This window comes from Tympanuchus pallidicinctus, unplaced genomic scaffold (genome assembly GCF_026119805.1).
Source record: "Tympanuchus pallidicinctus isolate F22 unplaced genomic scaffold, pur_lepc_1.0 scaffold14, whole genome shotgun sequence".
Classification (NCBI taxonomy): Eukaryota; Metazoa; Chordata; class Aves; order Galliformes; family Phasianidae; genus Tympanuchus; species Tympanuchus pallidicinctus.
Genome location: NW_026294659.1, coordinates 10,509,683 through 10,525,259, shown reverse-complemented (window position 1 = coordinate 10,525,259; position 15,577 = coordinate 10,509,683). Strand labels below are relative to the sequence as shown.

The 15,577-nt window shown below is 37.4% G+C and overlaps 1 protein-coding gene across 1 annotated transcript in view; it reads left to right on the top strand.

The window, feature by feature from the left end:
* The window catches only part of LOC128076480 (amine oxidase [flavin-containing] B-like), a 50,978-nt gene that overhangs the window by 24,699 nt on the left and 10,702 nt on the right, over positions 1–15,577 (top strand). The window contains exons 4-10 of the mRNA XM_052674204.1: positions 5,873–5,977; positions 7,000–7,091; positions 9,715–9,856; positions 11,135–11,284; positions 11,946–12,105; positions 13,490–13,586; positions 14,369–14,422. Coding sequence (XP_052530164.1) covers positions 5,873–5,977; positions 7,000–7,091; positions 9,715–9,856; positions 11,135–11,284; positions 11,946–12,105; positions 13,490–13,586; positions 14,369–14,422 — 800 coding nt within the window. The remainder of the gene's footprint in view (positions 1–5,872; positions 5,978–6,999; positions 7,092–9,714; positions 9,857–11,134; positions 11,285–11,945; positions 12,106–13,489; positions 13,587–14,368; positions 14,423–15,577) is intronic.

Here is a 15,577-nt window from a genome sequence, read left to right as displayed (position 1 = left end):
TTTTTGTGTGCTAGTCACTTGGCAGCAATTGCAACAAGTTAGATTGTAATTCGATCTTTTTAAAAATAAAATGAGAAAAATAATATTTGTATTACAGCAGTCTAAAAGGGTCAGAATGTACTGCAAGTCTGCAAAGTGATCTCTGTCAAAGGGGACCATAAAGAGGAGTCTCACAAGAGATGTTTATTGATCAGGAAAATTGGCTGGAAGGCTGACAGCTGTGACCTAGTGGCAGTACCAAGATGAAAGCAGTAAAGAAACAGTAAGGAAAGTGAACTGGAAATAAAATATGCATTTCTTAATTAAAACTGAATGCAAAGAAAATTCCTCAGCCTCAGCCCTCCCAGTCTACAGGGTCTGTTTCCTATAAGATAAGGAAAAGGATCTGTGCTCCCACCTAGCTTATTTAATTCAGGCAGCTAGGAGGAAAGCTTCAATTGCATTTGATTACAAGAACTGATTTTTGTTTCCCTTGGGAAGCTGGTTGAGGCCTACAGAAATGCAAAATTAAATACATACTGGAGGAGCTGGCTGAGCCTACTGTGTTTCACATGTCTGTAAAATTTTATGTAAGATTTCAGTTTTTAGATAAAAAATGTAAAAACCTCAAGAATCTCAGAAACAAAACCAGTGATGCTAATGTTATCTTCTGGTTTAAACAGTGTTTTCATTTTGAGAGGGCAAGGATGCACTTGTGTTTAGGGATTGGTTTTGTGTTGCTTTTTTCTGTGGGTAGAGAGCTGGTGTCACGGTTAACTCCAAAATGACACTCCTCTTTTCTTCTGGTTTGTTTGTTTGTTTGTTTGTTTTTCATTTTTGCCACTTCTCAGCTCCTGGGAGAGGAAGGAAATTTTTTAAGTCAAACTCCAGAAATATTCTGAAAAGGTTTCTTTTGATTTTATCCTCCTCATTGGCAGGTTTAATTCAGGTATTGAAAGCCCTTGGAGCCCCAGTTTCAGAGACTGTTTAGACTGCAATCCCTTGAATTCTGTGCTTCATAAGGTACCTGAACACTGTTTGTAAAGATGTTTCTTAGTATCTCTAAATAAACAATCTGGTTCTAGTAGGAGGGAGACTTAGTCAACTCTTTTCTCAACTGTTTGGATCTAAGAATTATATTCACTTTTAAATTCATAGCAGAACCTCAAGCTTTTTTTTTCTATATATTTTAGTGTTATATTTTTTTCTCATTCTGCTTTTTTTTCATTTAAGACATGTATCTCAGCTTTTGTGTGACTGATATGGTGGCAGAGTGAAGATGAACTTTACATCTATAATACATTGGAAACAAATTGCTCCCACTTGGCTTCTTTTCTTTTTCAAGATGCATTTCAGGCCAGTGTGTATGGCTATGCTACATTTAAAATGAAATTACTGATGCTGATCAAATTTCACAAGATGCTTCATCATCCAAAGCTTATGATTCCAAACTGAGTACTGAAATATGATTAGAAGGTATTTTGACACATCTTAATGTTGTAGGTTTGCATCATTAGTTATCTAGATTTTTTTTCACAGCATTTGTATTTTCTATTTCTATATTTTCTATTTTCTGTATTTTCTTTGTATTTTTTTATCTTTATGACAACTGTCAGCACAGTAACCAGTTGAACTTAGAAGCAGGACAGGTTCTCAAAGAAAAGGCTTTACTGTCTCAGTTTTCTCTGTAAGCTTTCTTACCTTTCTCGGCTGCTAGAGATATTATTTGGTGCAATTAGTTGCCATGAGCTTTTTAGTTTTCATGAGAATTATGATTACATAGGAGGCTGAGTACCAAAGACACATATTATTAGATAAATAAAATGAAAAAAAATCCAAGGAGAACAGTTTTCCACAGTATAGCAAGTGAGAAAATGAATATGAGAGTCAGGTACTGAGTTCCAGCCTGATGTGACTCCTTGCTATTTCTCATTTTCCTCTTCAGGATTTTATATCATAAAATCATACAATCATTGTGGTTGGAAAGGACCTTTAAGATCATCTAGTCCAAGCACCAGCCCATCCCCACCATGCCCACTGCCCATGTCCCTCAGTGCCACATCCACACGGCTCCTGAACACCTCCAGGGACAGTGACTCCACCACCTCCCTGGGCAGCCTGTGCCACTGCATCACTGCTCGTCCCGAGAAGAAATGTTCCCTAATATCCAACCTCAAACTCCCTTGGCACAACTTGAGGCCGTTAGCTCTTGTCCTGTTGCTGTTAGCTGGTAAAAGAGGCTGTTTCTGTGCTTTACATGAATGAGATTTCTACGATTTTAAATTGAGAGAACAAGGTGTGTGATGTACCCATGCTTGCAGATCAGCAGAGGGCACTGTATGCCCGCAAAGCTGTGTAACTGAATTAACATGCAGAGTGGCATCCTGGTGAAGTTAGAAGCTGCTACTGTGAGCTTTAGAGGGCTTAGCTGAGGGAGTATCTGTGCTTATTCATGGATGCAGAGATTGCATCACAGGGTCACGTTTTCTACAATGAAAGCTGACTGTATTGGTAAGATGTTTATATCAGCTATAAAACCCGGACAAAGAGCTGCAGGTCATGATGTTGAACACTGCTGAGGTTCTACTTAGGCACATTACATTTAGAGGAGCATGAAGGGGTATTGTGCATGCAAAAGCAGCAGTCTTCTGAGATCTCAGTGTGCAGAGAGGTACTGATGACACTTGCTGGTAAAGCATGTCTTTTCTTCCCTAACCATTCACTCACTGCCACTCTTTGAAGGGAAAGTGTGTGGGACCAGCCCTGTGGCCTCCCAAGTCCTGGGAGTGATATAATATGAGGGGCTGCTAATACTCAGTTGTCGTGCTATATATTTCCTTTACACTGTAGTTGTAACCTATTTCTTGTTATGTCATCTCCTTGACCTGGTGTACATAGAAAGTCTGTTTCCATACCATTTATATTACGTGGGTCCAGTATAATTAAGCCCAATGTTGGTTGATGTGACATTCTTCAAAACATGAATGAGAAAATGTGTTGGGAATTATGATAGTTCTGACATTTTAAGTTGGATTCCTCATTTCTCTGTTTGTTTATTCCTGAGACAACTGTGTTCCTTCATTCAGTTTGCTCCCTCTAGTTTCAGCTTTTTCAGTATGCTTTAGCTCATGCTACAGCAACAGTCTTTTCAAGCAGCAAGTACAATAGCAGGTAGACCTCCAGCTGCCAATGCTGATGTTGGAAGCATTGCAAGTTGCATTATGAATCAGTTTCTAAAGACTGTGCATGTTCTCTATTAAATACTATTGAGTGGACTCCTGCTCCTCCCCTCCCTCCCCCTTCCCCCCCAAAAAAAGGTAAGAAATACTTCTGAGCATTATTACAGTTGTGATGTAAAAATATTACATCAGATGATCAGAAGGGGTGGTTATTATTGCAGTATACTGCTCTGATTTAGGTATTAAAAACATGTGAAAAATAAATGTTTTGTGCATTTTGAGGCGTACTGTTATCTACAATTCTTTTTTTTTCTTTGGAGATTATGCAGCACCAGTAGGTATGGCCTAAATATCAAAAAGCTTGTTGTGTTTGTAAAAGTAAAAATTCCTCTATAGAACTGAATTGTTTTAGTTCTTGGAAAATACTCAGAACTATAAGTGATTTTTCTGTAGTGCTGTTTTTGTTTCTGTATAGATCCTGTTCTTGCAGTCTTTGTGCAAACAGAATTCTGACATGCAGCACCTGGAATTTTGTCTGTATAGGAAATAAGAATCAGGCCTTAGATAATGCCTTTGGACCCATTAAATGCAACTTTTACAGTAGATTCCCTCTCTTTTGTGATTGTTTTTATTTTTCCCGGTTGAAATTTGCTTTTGTGCTTTATGAGACTTGTCACCCCAGATTTCTACAGAAGTATAGCCAAGTTTTCCCTTTCTACAGTTAAAATGCAGTGAAATAGAAGAATACTAAAACAAAGATATGTTTTATATGTCTTCTAGCCGTGCGCTCATGAAGAAACACTACAGGAAATTTGTAAGAGTTGAATTAACTCAGAGGGGATTACTCAGTTAGGATTGCCTGTGGCAGGGCAGGAAGCTCAGAACAAAATCAATAATTGGAATAACCCATTCTGATGTTGTCCTGGTTTTCTTGAGCGCACTAGTATACATATTTCATAAATCTCAATCTGGAAATGCTGGGTACTAAAAACCAAACTGATGCAGTCTTTTTTTTGAAACACCTATGCAAAGTATTCCACCTCCAGTGCTCAGAACAAAGCAGAGCAAAGCTGACTGCTGGCTGGCATGAAATTTTTATGTGCACCAAAAAGCTAAAAGGTAATTACCAACAAGGTTCAGATTTTACTAGCTGGGACAGGAGATTACTTTGTGATTTATTGCTCTTCTGTTATGATGCCCCCTGGTGAATAGACCATGAGGGTGCATCCCAGTTCAAATTAAGTTCACATTAAGAGTGATCATAATAGTGTCTAAATGTCCGTTTCAGAGCCAAGAGAAGGAAAAACTCACTACTATTCATGATCTCCATCTACAGGAATATATCTTTCATTATTCTGGAGTAATGTATTTTTATATGACTGAACAAGAAAGCTGTAGAGATGCACTTTTTTTCCACTTTGAATGAAAAGTTCTTTCCTGACATTTTCTGCAGTATTTCTGAATGTGTGCTGTAAAGTCCATTCTTAGATTGAAAGTGAGATGTTTTGTACCTTTGTACCTCTGCCTCGTGGCTGGGAAACAACTACAACTGTAACAAAACTGCTGGTTGAAAACTTTTTTTATATTGACATATTTTGGCATGTTACAAACACCATGTTGCAATACCTGCAGTTTTGAATGTCCATCTTTCACATAAAGAGGCTAAATCAAACCTAGCTTGACCCTTCTTCATGCAAGTGATCTTTGGATGCTATCTTCAATGAGATATACTCTTGGTTTTTTTCATTTTTAACTTCTTTCTAAACACTTGATCATGATGCAGTGTTTCTCTTGAGGAAAGACCGAGTAAATCTTCTTTAGTGATCAGTTGTTGTGGCACTGTATCAAGTATCACTTAAAAGTTAGTACTTCTGCCAACTAACGTTCATGCAAATGCACTGCCTGCTTAAATATGCAATTAATATAAGTTTTGAAATATAAGCAATGGCACATAATATGATCTTAATTATTCATTTACTCAGTGGACTCTAGAACATGTTATGAAGAAATGAGTAACCATATAGTGCTAATGAGCAATTCTTTGTGACTTTTTAAAACTATTATGTTGCCATCCCTATAGTCAGACAGAGAAATGCCTCATAAATGAAATAGCTCTACCAATTACCAGTCATATTCTGCCCTTAATTATGCTGGACCTTCTGAATTCATAGTAGTGGCTAAATTTATAAAATCAAACTATTAAGTGTATAATGGTATAACTGGGACATTGGTGTTGGCCATGCTCACTCTCCAGAATCTCTATATTACCAGAGATGTGGTTGTTGAATGAGAGGAATGGGGGGTTTGTTATTAAATGCTATGTTTTCTTGCAGCTGAAATCAATTTATATTTATTCCAGGAATGTCTCTGAGCTATGATTTTAGTGCTTGATAGAGCTCATCACAGCTGCTTTGGTCTGATTCTGAAAGAAAAAAAAACACAACTAAAAGCAATTACCAATTCTGTCTTTTCATGAGCACTTAGGAAAATGTGCAACATATGTTTCTTATTTTCAGAAACAGCCAGTTTCTCATCTCATTTGAGCAATACTGTTCTGTCTCATTTTTGGACTGACCTTAGTGACTTAGTGATTAAATGTATGCGTTCCTCTAGTGAATATTCAACCATTTAGTGTGGTGTCCTGCACATAGAAGCTATGATTATGATTTTAGTTTTTGTTAGCTTATTGTTTATTTTTTTTAATCATCTTCTAGGGTAAATCTTACCCCTTTAAAGGTGCGTTCCCTCCTCTATGGAATCCATTGGCTTACCTGGACTACAACAATCTGTGGAGGACCATGGATGAAATGGGAAAGGAGGTATGGCTTGAGGAATTGCAGCTGACTTGAGGAATTGCAGCTGACTACTTCAGCTCTGTGAGGGTCTGATCAGAGGAGTAAAGTAAAAATTGAACCAGGATGCAGATAGGCAAAGCTGCTCTAGCTTGAATGTGTGTAATGCTGGCAGGAGCAGCAATATTTTGGTACGTGTATTTTGCTCCACACTGGTAGTCAGAACACGTGTAAATGGCATCCTGGAAAGCTTGTTCTGAAAGCCATACTGCTGAGCCTGTCTACAGTCATACCTTTGCAGTTTTTAATATACTGGCATCCAGGTTTATGCTTGTGATTTAGCGTTTTGCACAGTCACTGAGGAACTAGCATTTTAAGAGACTTGTCGACCTGTAACATATATCCTCTCCACATTCAAATTCAACCCAACCATTTCAGCTTGTCACCAGTAGTTCATGATTTCCATTTAGATACACACTTTTGAAAAGAAGTGACTGTAACTTGCGTAGATGAACAAGAGACACAGAATAAACCAGAGTTATCCCTCAGTACTGTGCTTTATGTTCTAGCTCTTAACTCTAAAATTAGTCTCTGTTATATCTTACAAAAATACATAAAAATGAACCACCCTCAAGGCATATTCAGTTAAGTTCACTGTACTACCTGTCAGGAATTTGCAAGCTGAGTAATCGTATAAAGATGAGATTATATTGGTGATGTTGCAAATATTGGCAATAAAACAGAAGTTCTGCTCCCTACCTTCCATCTTATGTATTTCTCTTTCATGCAGTCATTCAGCTTATAATGTTAATTCTCTCCTTTTTTTGCCTAAATTTTTAATTCTAACCCCAAATGGTATTTCTTCTGAAGATAACACATTCAGAATGAATTATTAAAAATGAATATTAAAACACTACATAAAAGTTACTTTGAAAACAGACCTAAACAAAACGCCAGATTTCCTTATTTTAACCTGAAAACAATTAGTTCACTTTTTATCTTCTGACATCCATTTATTTGCTGATGAACACTGTTTTATGTTACCTTAGATTCCCAACGAAGCCCCGTGGAAGGCTCCACATGCAGAAGAATGGGACAGAATGACTATGCAAGATTTCATAGATAAAATTTGCTGGACAAAGTAAGAAACTCTTAAATATGGAAGTAGATATAAAAGTTTATGTTTATATACCTTAGAACTAGAAATAGACCCTACTGCTTTGCAAGCAGATATAATTACCACTAAAATACAGCCTTTTTAGGGAAATAAGATGAGAAAATATTTTTATGATAGACTGCAACATCTATCAGCATACGCAGTAGTTTATATTATATTTCCATAACTTTTTAGGCTGATATAAAGATATAAGGAAAATGGTTTTTGTGCAAGGGATTACCTCTGAATACATGGGTAGTACTTTTCATCTGATATATGTCAAAATGTGTTTGACTATTCATGAGAAAATGCTCTGGCTACAGCAGGTTTCTGAATCACACCTTTAATGGAAGAGCCCACCTTTATTCTGTACTGGACCAGCTGATTTTACCAAAGTACTGTAAGAATAACATTTATCTTGAAATGGCCCTAAATCAGTCTAACATCCATCACTCTGTTGTTTAACTGCTGCACTATATACCACCCAGGGAAAAACTGAGAATGAGTGCTTCCTTTTTTTTATGTAACATCAAAGCAATTTTTCTTTACTTGCCATTCAAGAGCAGTTTCGTTGTTTTTCTTCTCACTGAAACAAAAATACGTTATTTCTTCCTTGCTGTAAAGGAGATTGATTTCAACATCAACAGCTTCAGAATTTCTAACCACCCCACACTGTGCTGCAGGACATCTGAACAACCTTAGTGGAAAAGCCTGACGCTGACAGTGGCATATGGGGAGCATTTTTATGGTTTCAGCCAGTCTTTAGAGGGTAACATGATCTTGTTAATCAACAGCAGGCTCTAGTCCAAAATTTTCAGTGTTCTGGTCATTTTGTTTTCATTTGCAACAAGAATTATAATTATGCATACCTATATAGAAAGCCTTTCTCATTTGTGCCACTATCCATACTTGGTTAAACAAAATAGAAATACATGCTTTCATCCTGCTGACCATCTTAAACTCTGTTTTGGTAAGGAATTATTCAAGTTATCAGAACACCACATGCTGTAGTCAATATCTGATAGCTCTACCAATCATAATTTTTCAAACTCTGTGATGGAATAAGTCTTGACATTTTACTTCAGTATTGGCATGACTGTCAGGCTCCCTTAATTCCAAGATGCTTTTCAGATTTTATTTGTGCATCTCAACATGATTTGCCCAGATTTGGATAACGTGCTTTAGAAACTTCCCACTCCAGAAGGTAGTGATCCAGAAGGGTAGCCTTCTACTGTTTCCCCTCATCTAACAGACTGTACAGATTTGCTTTTGGCTAGTCTCATGTGCTGGAAGTGCCCTGTGTGCCCTTGGCTGAAATCGTACTGCCATTTCTAGGTGAAACACCAGAGGAAACTGGGGAACTGAAATGCTGAAAAGCAATGGGAGAAAGCAGCAGAAATGATAAGGTTTTAACTACTGCCTAGTAGCTTCTGCCTATGAGATATTAGTAAACGCATGCTCTAATTCTCCCATTAAACAAATCATCTTTCAGTGCTGATCGTATTTTACAGTATTTGTTTATGCAGACAAAAATGATAAATATTTTCTGTATTATTCTTTAGTGGTCAATAATGAAGTCAGAACACACTCATTTCAGAAAGTGGGTTAGCTTTTCACTTCAGCAGGGCTGTGTGCATTTTTAGCAGAGATAGGAGACTTTTTCTTCTATGTAGAAATGCAACTGAGTTTGGAATACTGTGTTTGAATTATGCTTTTCTCCTTTTTTTTATTGTATTGGAAGTTCAAAGGCTGGAAAATGTTCAGCTGACAGTGGATTCAGTGCTGGCTTTGGAGTTCATTCATTATCTGGTGCTTAGCATATGAAATGCATTTAGACTCCCAGTCACTTTTGTTCATGGTGCAATTAAGCTGAGCATCTTGTGGTCCTGTTCCAAATGTCATTTTTAAATCTTTCTCAGAATGAGGGTAAAAGAAGCATTTACTTTTAACAGGAGGAATGAGCCATAATTAACTGTCCTAGAGTAACACAAGATGTAGAATTTTATACAGTAATTCCCAGTATTTCTTTCCTTGGTATGTTCCTGCTGCAGCAGCCCCCCCAAACACAACAGAAGAGAACAGTGTGGGGGAGTGCTGTCTAACCAGAGATGTTAGATAATTAACATCTATGATACCTAACCTTTTTAAATGGCAAATATTGAATAATCCGTATGCAATGTGCTTGAGGGGCAGGCATTTCACAAGTGCAAACAGAATAGCAGATGTTGGATATAACCCAGGAACTAGGAGGACATGATGGTTTTGCTGTCCTGTGAAGACAGGAAAGCTTCCTTTCCATAATCCCAAGTTTGGGATGGCAAGCTGATTTTGTATTAGTAGCCTAAAATGCCATTAGCTTTCATTGGCTCTTGTGTTTCCTAATTTTGCTGGAATACAGCAGTATTTGATTAATGTTTTTTATAGTGTTTCTTGAAAAATGTTCCATACAACCAATTGCTACTGTTTTCTCTTTCATCTGAAATCAAGGAATTCTTTGCCCTCAACTCCAGTGGAAAAAAGTTGACAAAGTCATTATCTCTCCAACTAAAGAACAAGATTGACATCTTTCTTCAGTCTTTAAAGCAACAGTTTCTCATCTTTGCTGCAGGGCTGCCAAGAGTTTTGCAACTCTGTTTGTAAATGTGGATGTCACTTCTGAACCCCATGAGGTGTCTGCTCTCTGGTTTTTGTGGTACGTGAAGCAATGCGGGGGGACAGCCAGGATTTTCTCAACAACCAATGGAGGACAGGTACTGTCAGCCATCACCTTCTGCAGCTGTTGATGGACCTTTCTTTAAGTTCCATTCTTCTATTTATATATAGTTAAGTTCAGATGGCAAGCTGATACACCCCTGACTTTGTCCAATTGCACAGTAGCAACAGCACTATTTGCATGCATTTACATAGTAATCAGACTCTTGGAAAACTTGTGTTGAAGGCTGTGTGCTGAAGTCATTGACCTAGGGATCAGTACATTTATAGCAATTCCTGACTGCCTCTTTTTTTGGGCTCTGGTCAGAACACATTGTTTATTCAGTTTGAAATGTTGTGGGGCTGAAGCGAGCCTTACCACTTCAGAACTACTTCATGAAGATGGGAATGCTAACTGGGAGAGTGTGTAGAAGCACTCCAAATGGATACTGGAATTGTAGCCAAGAGCTCAGTTCCTGAAAACACAAGCTTTCAAGGATTAAGCCTGTAAAGATTTTTAAATCAGTCTGAAGAAAATGAACACCTATGCTGAAGTACAGTGTCGCTCTAAAATGATTGTAAACTGGCACATTGGTGCTATTTCTGCATTTCAAGAAAGTGAAGGCTCTATTAATGGTCTACTTTAGAAATGCAAATTTTATTTAGTATGTTAGAAACAATTGTATTTTTAGAAAAGTTATTTAGTCATATAAAAGTACCTAAAAATAAAAATATGAAGAATTCATAACAGCACATTAAAATACATCGGTAGATATGCACAGATAAATCAATAATTGTAGATAATTTGATTATAAATATTTTTCATAAAATATTATTTGTATTTCTCCAGTATGTTAGAGGTGATTTTTTTTTTTTTAAGTTAAGTTAGGTTACACACTTTTGGTGTGAGCTATTTCATTTCTTATATTTTGTTATTAGGTAGATCAGGGTTTCTACTTCTCATGCAGACTTAAGCAATGAAAAGCAATCAGAGAAAGGTTTAAAAGTTTAAATCCTTATAGGAAATGTTGCTTATTCACTAATATCTGTGGAATCCATTCAGAGACTGCATGAAAATAAGTTTTTCTTGTGACATTACTGATACTTCTAGTTTTGGCTGGTAGTCAAACATGGGAGGTGCAGAAGTTCACAGAAAGAAAAAGTAATGTATAGACATTTTCCAAGTGAAACTGCTAAACTTAATTACAAAGGTGTGGCAATAACAGAAGAATAGAGTTTGGTTTGAATCCCAAGCAAAAGACTTGTCATGATACATACTGTCTTTGCAGGCACTGTTCTGATTTCTCTCTGCTATGTTGTTGTTTTCTGTGTTTCAGGAGAGGAAGTTTGTTGGAGGCTCTGGACAGATCAGTGAGAAAATAATGGAACGGTTGGGAGGTCGAGTGAAGCTGAAGAAACCAGTAGTCCGCATTGACCAGTCGGGTGAAAATGTCGTAGTGGAAACCTTGGATCATGAATTATATGAGGTGATGAAACCTCTTACATCTCAGCAACCATTTTTGTTTGGACAGCTAGAAAATTTCAGTTTTCCTTTGTGACTTCTCCAAAATACTGTAGAAAAATGTAACAGAGACTGAAATGACTACTACAAGTCATGTTTTCTTGTTGTCCCTGCCTAATAGTAATCAATGACGGAGTTTTAAAGTGATATTTAAAAAGCAAAGTTTATATTGAAATTCCTTCCTCTCAAGCATCTTTATTTTATGTTCTATTACCTTCGGAATAGACAGGCAGTAGTGGAGTGAACACAGCAATGTAGCTTGGTAATAAACTTCCTATGAAAGCATTTCCATTTTGGCTTTGAAGTTGTAAGAAAAGAGACCAGATGGAAAGAAGACCAACCAACTCTTGTAACATACAAAATCTCTCCCCTGGATTTTTTCAGGAGCTGGGAAAAGAGCAGCTGCCCATCATTGCAACAGATGGCTGTTTATATAATGCTTGTTTGTTGTTTTGGCAATCAGGATTTTGTGAGGGTTTGATTTCACATTTCTTATGCTAAATGCCAAAATTGCTTTTGAAAGATAAACCCTGCAACCTCTCTAGAAGTCTGCTGAGATCATTAGAGCAATATTTAGGATGAAGTAGTGGAGAATGTATTTGGCTTATGTATAATTTTTTTTCCAGGGCAAATATGTGATCAGTGCCATTCCCCCAGTTCTTGGTTTGAAGATTCATTTCAACCCACCTTTGCCCCCAATGAGAAACCAGCTCATCAACCGAATCCCGATGGGCTCAGTCATCAAGTGTATTGTGTACTATCAGGAAACCTTCTGGAGGAAGAAGGGTATTATGTTTTAATTAAAGGGAATAGTAGTAATAATTGTGACAGAGAGAGGGAGAAGGTACGTGGGAGCAGAGCAGGCTATGAGTTCAGAGAATTATGGGTCTTAGGAAATTTCTTATATACCATTTTTGCCTTTCCCTGCTTGAGAAATTTGAGGGAAAAAGGTTTAGAAAAGAGAGTGGGTGGGAGAAGAAAAAGAAGAGGAGGAGTAGATGTGAGGGGGAAAGCAAAGTGCACTCTTGCCTGTTGCTTAGCACCTTGTTCTTTGTTGTCCTCTCTTTTTCCTTCACATTCTTGAAATTGATGATTATGAGTCTTTCCCACTTGTACAGTAATCTAAAGGTACAAGTGATATATGATGGAGACAGGTCTTATCTCATCAATTATCAGCCTGCAAAACCTCTGCCTTCTCGATGCATTGGAAAACATTAACTTAGAGTATCTTCCCATAGACATCCCTACCTGCACCATTTATGTCCTGATTCCTCAGATTTCTTTTGCAACTTACTCTCAGACAAACTGCGCTGTAATAAGCACTCATTTCTCTTCAGTGGTTATGAGTCTCCATTTGTACTTGTGTAGACATGTCACACACCCTTCATCTCTATGAATGATTTTAACAGTTCTGTATTTTGACATATTCTGGCCATTAGGTTTTAGAATGGATTAGCAAGAGGTGACTCCATTTCCTGGTAGAATCCATAGTTTTCATACTCTCCTTTTCTTCTGATTGTTCTTTTAAGAACACCTGCATTTTCAAAACAATGTACAAACATCTCCTCCTGGGTCTGACGTAAATGTCATGTATGGAAACAATTGTGCTAGGGGCATTTGAATACCTTCAGTATCTGAGAACAATCCGTTTCTTTGCAATTTCTGTGCAACCTTACTAACTGGGTTGCAGAATAATTTAGTTTTATAACTTAAATTTAAGAATAGAAGATTCTTTTATTGGCCTTTTCTTAAATAACACTTCCAAAAATTGTTGTCAGCAGATCTGTTCTGGATGGTATCTAGCACTTCCATGAGCCAATGCGATCTGCCTTGCAGGTCAGCAGGGGATGTGTGCTAGTTTTTGTCACTTGATGGAGATCACTCTGCATGTTTTGTGTTGTTTTTTTTTTTTGTTTTTTTTTTTCTTTCTTTCTTCTTTCCTTCATTTTCATATATCCTTGTATTAGAATTGAAGAATCAGAGAACTAAATGTTTTGAGAGGAACTCTGGATGTCAGTTAATTCAGTTAATTGCTCAAAGCAGTGTGTTTTTAGATCAGGTTGTTTAGGGCTTTTTGTAGATAAACTTTGAATATTTCCCAGCATCTCAGAAGCTCACTGCTGTGTTCAAATGCATGGGTCCTATCTTCTTTTCCCCCTTATGCTTACAGGGTATTGTGGTACCATGATGATTGAAGATGAGGATGCTGCAATTAGTTTAACACTTGATGATACTAAACCTGATGGCAGCTTTCCTGCTATAATAGGGTAAGAGACAGAAAAGATGTACAGTTCGTGCCTTTTTATTTTGTCTTAGAAGCAACAACTGAAACAGAAAATCTGCTACTTTTGAATGTTCTGATAAAATAAGCTCCTTGATCCTTGTAGGTCCTTTCCAACTGTGGATATTCTATGATTCTGTGGTAGTTAAAGGGTTGGATCTCAGTGTAAGGTGAATATTTTCCATGAGTCTTACTTCCAATAAAATTCTCTTTGGGATTTATTAGCAAATTTTAAAATATAAAATACTATTTCTTCTTTTTTTTCTCCCTGTCATATTTTGTCTTGTCGTTTTGCAAAATATAAAAGTGGAGAAGGAGAGAGAAAGGAGGAGGAAAAAAGGGAGTGAATGCACAGATTTAATGTTTTCTCCAAATATTTTGCTCCCCCAAAACTTGCAGCTCTTTAAATGAAAATTTGTTCTCTAGCACTCATTATTTTTATTTTAAATCTGGCAGATCAATCTTAAAAAGTTACTGATTTCCTGGTCAATCTCAGATTTCAGCTATTGTTATTGTACGCTGCATGCACTGCTGTATAAGATTTAGGTCACTGGGAAACAGCTCATACAGATCTTACAACCTACGAGTTCCATCCGTAGTGAGTAAACCTTAAATCATTACATGAGGTGAAATGGATATTTTGGATGCAACTTGAAAGCCAATATTACTAATCACATCATATCATCAAAAAGTTTGGGTGTTTTAAATAATGCAGGAAATGTAGTAACATAATGGAAACAAATTGTTTGTGGTCTTCCTTTTTTGCAGTTTCATTCTTGCTCGAAAGTGTAGAAGACTGACCAATCTCACAAAAGAAGAAAGGTGAGTACAAACGTTGGAAATTTGAATGGGTTCAGAGTCTGGCTTTTGTTATAAACAACCAGAGCAAGAAAAGGTGCCCAGATTGGAAGGAGGATGAAACCTTGTGGCAATAGGCAGAAGCGTCACTTTCAGGAAGAATTTCTTGTATTTGTTTTTTGGGGGAATCCTGTGGGGCCTTCATCCAAAGTGACAGCTGATATGGCAACCATTCTCTTCTGTTTGGAAACACTCTGGAACTGGTTCTCAAACTCCAGCAGGGCTACTCTGGTTGTGTGCCCCCAGTAGAAGAACTGCTGTAAGCTGCTGATTATGAAGTAGTGTGTATGTCCTGCTGAGCTCACTGGGAAAGATATAGGGCAGCCTCATCCTCCACTGCTACCTGTCTAGCTTCCTGCAACTGCTCTGAGCTGTTTCAAAGCTTGTCAGAAGGGATAGGTCTGTCCACTGTGCTTGATTTTGCTAGTCATCCTGCTGGGTCCTTTCAGCGTCTTTTGCTGAACCCTAATGCTGCTACATCTGCTGTGAACAAGACCTTAGGATCATAAAGAGGTCAAAAAGCTGCCTCCAGTTCTCCTCCCACAGTTACAGACAAAAATGCCCTTCAGGCACAGATGAAGGTCTTTGTTACTGTCTTGAAAACAAATGTGTGCATACAGAACTGCTCTTTTGTCTATTACGAAAATAGAATTTACAAAATAATGGACTTTTTTTTCCATCACACTGATTCACAGGATCAGATTAAATTAAAAGCTACACGTAGACTGTGGAAATGAGAAGAGCTTTATTTTGACACAGAGAAAATGTATTTGTATTTTAAGTATACCACAAGGAATATCATATCCAAATAAGCAAATATTTTTAGGGTAATGGCTAGCCTAACTAGAGGAGATGTAGTCATCTCAAATTGGCTTTGCGGGTAGTCTAGCAGTCTGTGGATAATGGATCTAGCTAGGGCTGTTAGTATCCTAGTCTTTTGAAATGACAGCTTGAAATCACAGCCTCTCTTCATTTTGTCAGTATTGGATTCAGGCTTTGGTGGATAGAAATAATGTAGTTGTTCTGAAATCCAGCGTGCCCAGTGTTTTCAGTCGTCGTAAACACCAAATGACATCTTACACTGTGTCAGCCTATGAGATATTACTGAGCAATACATGT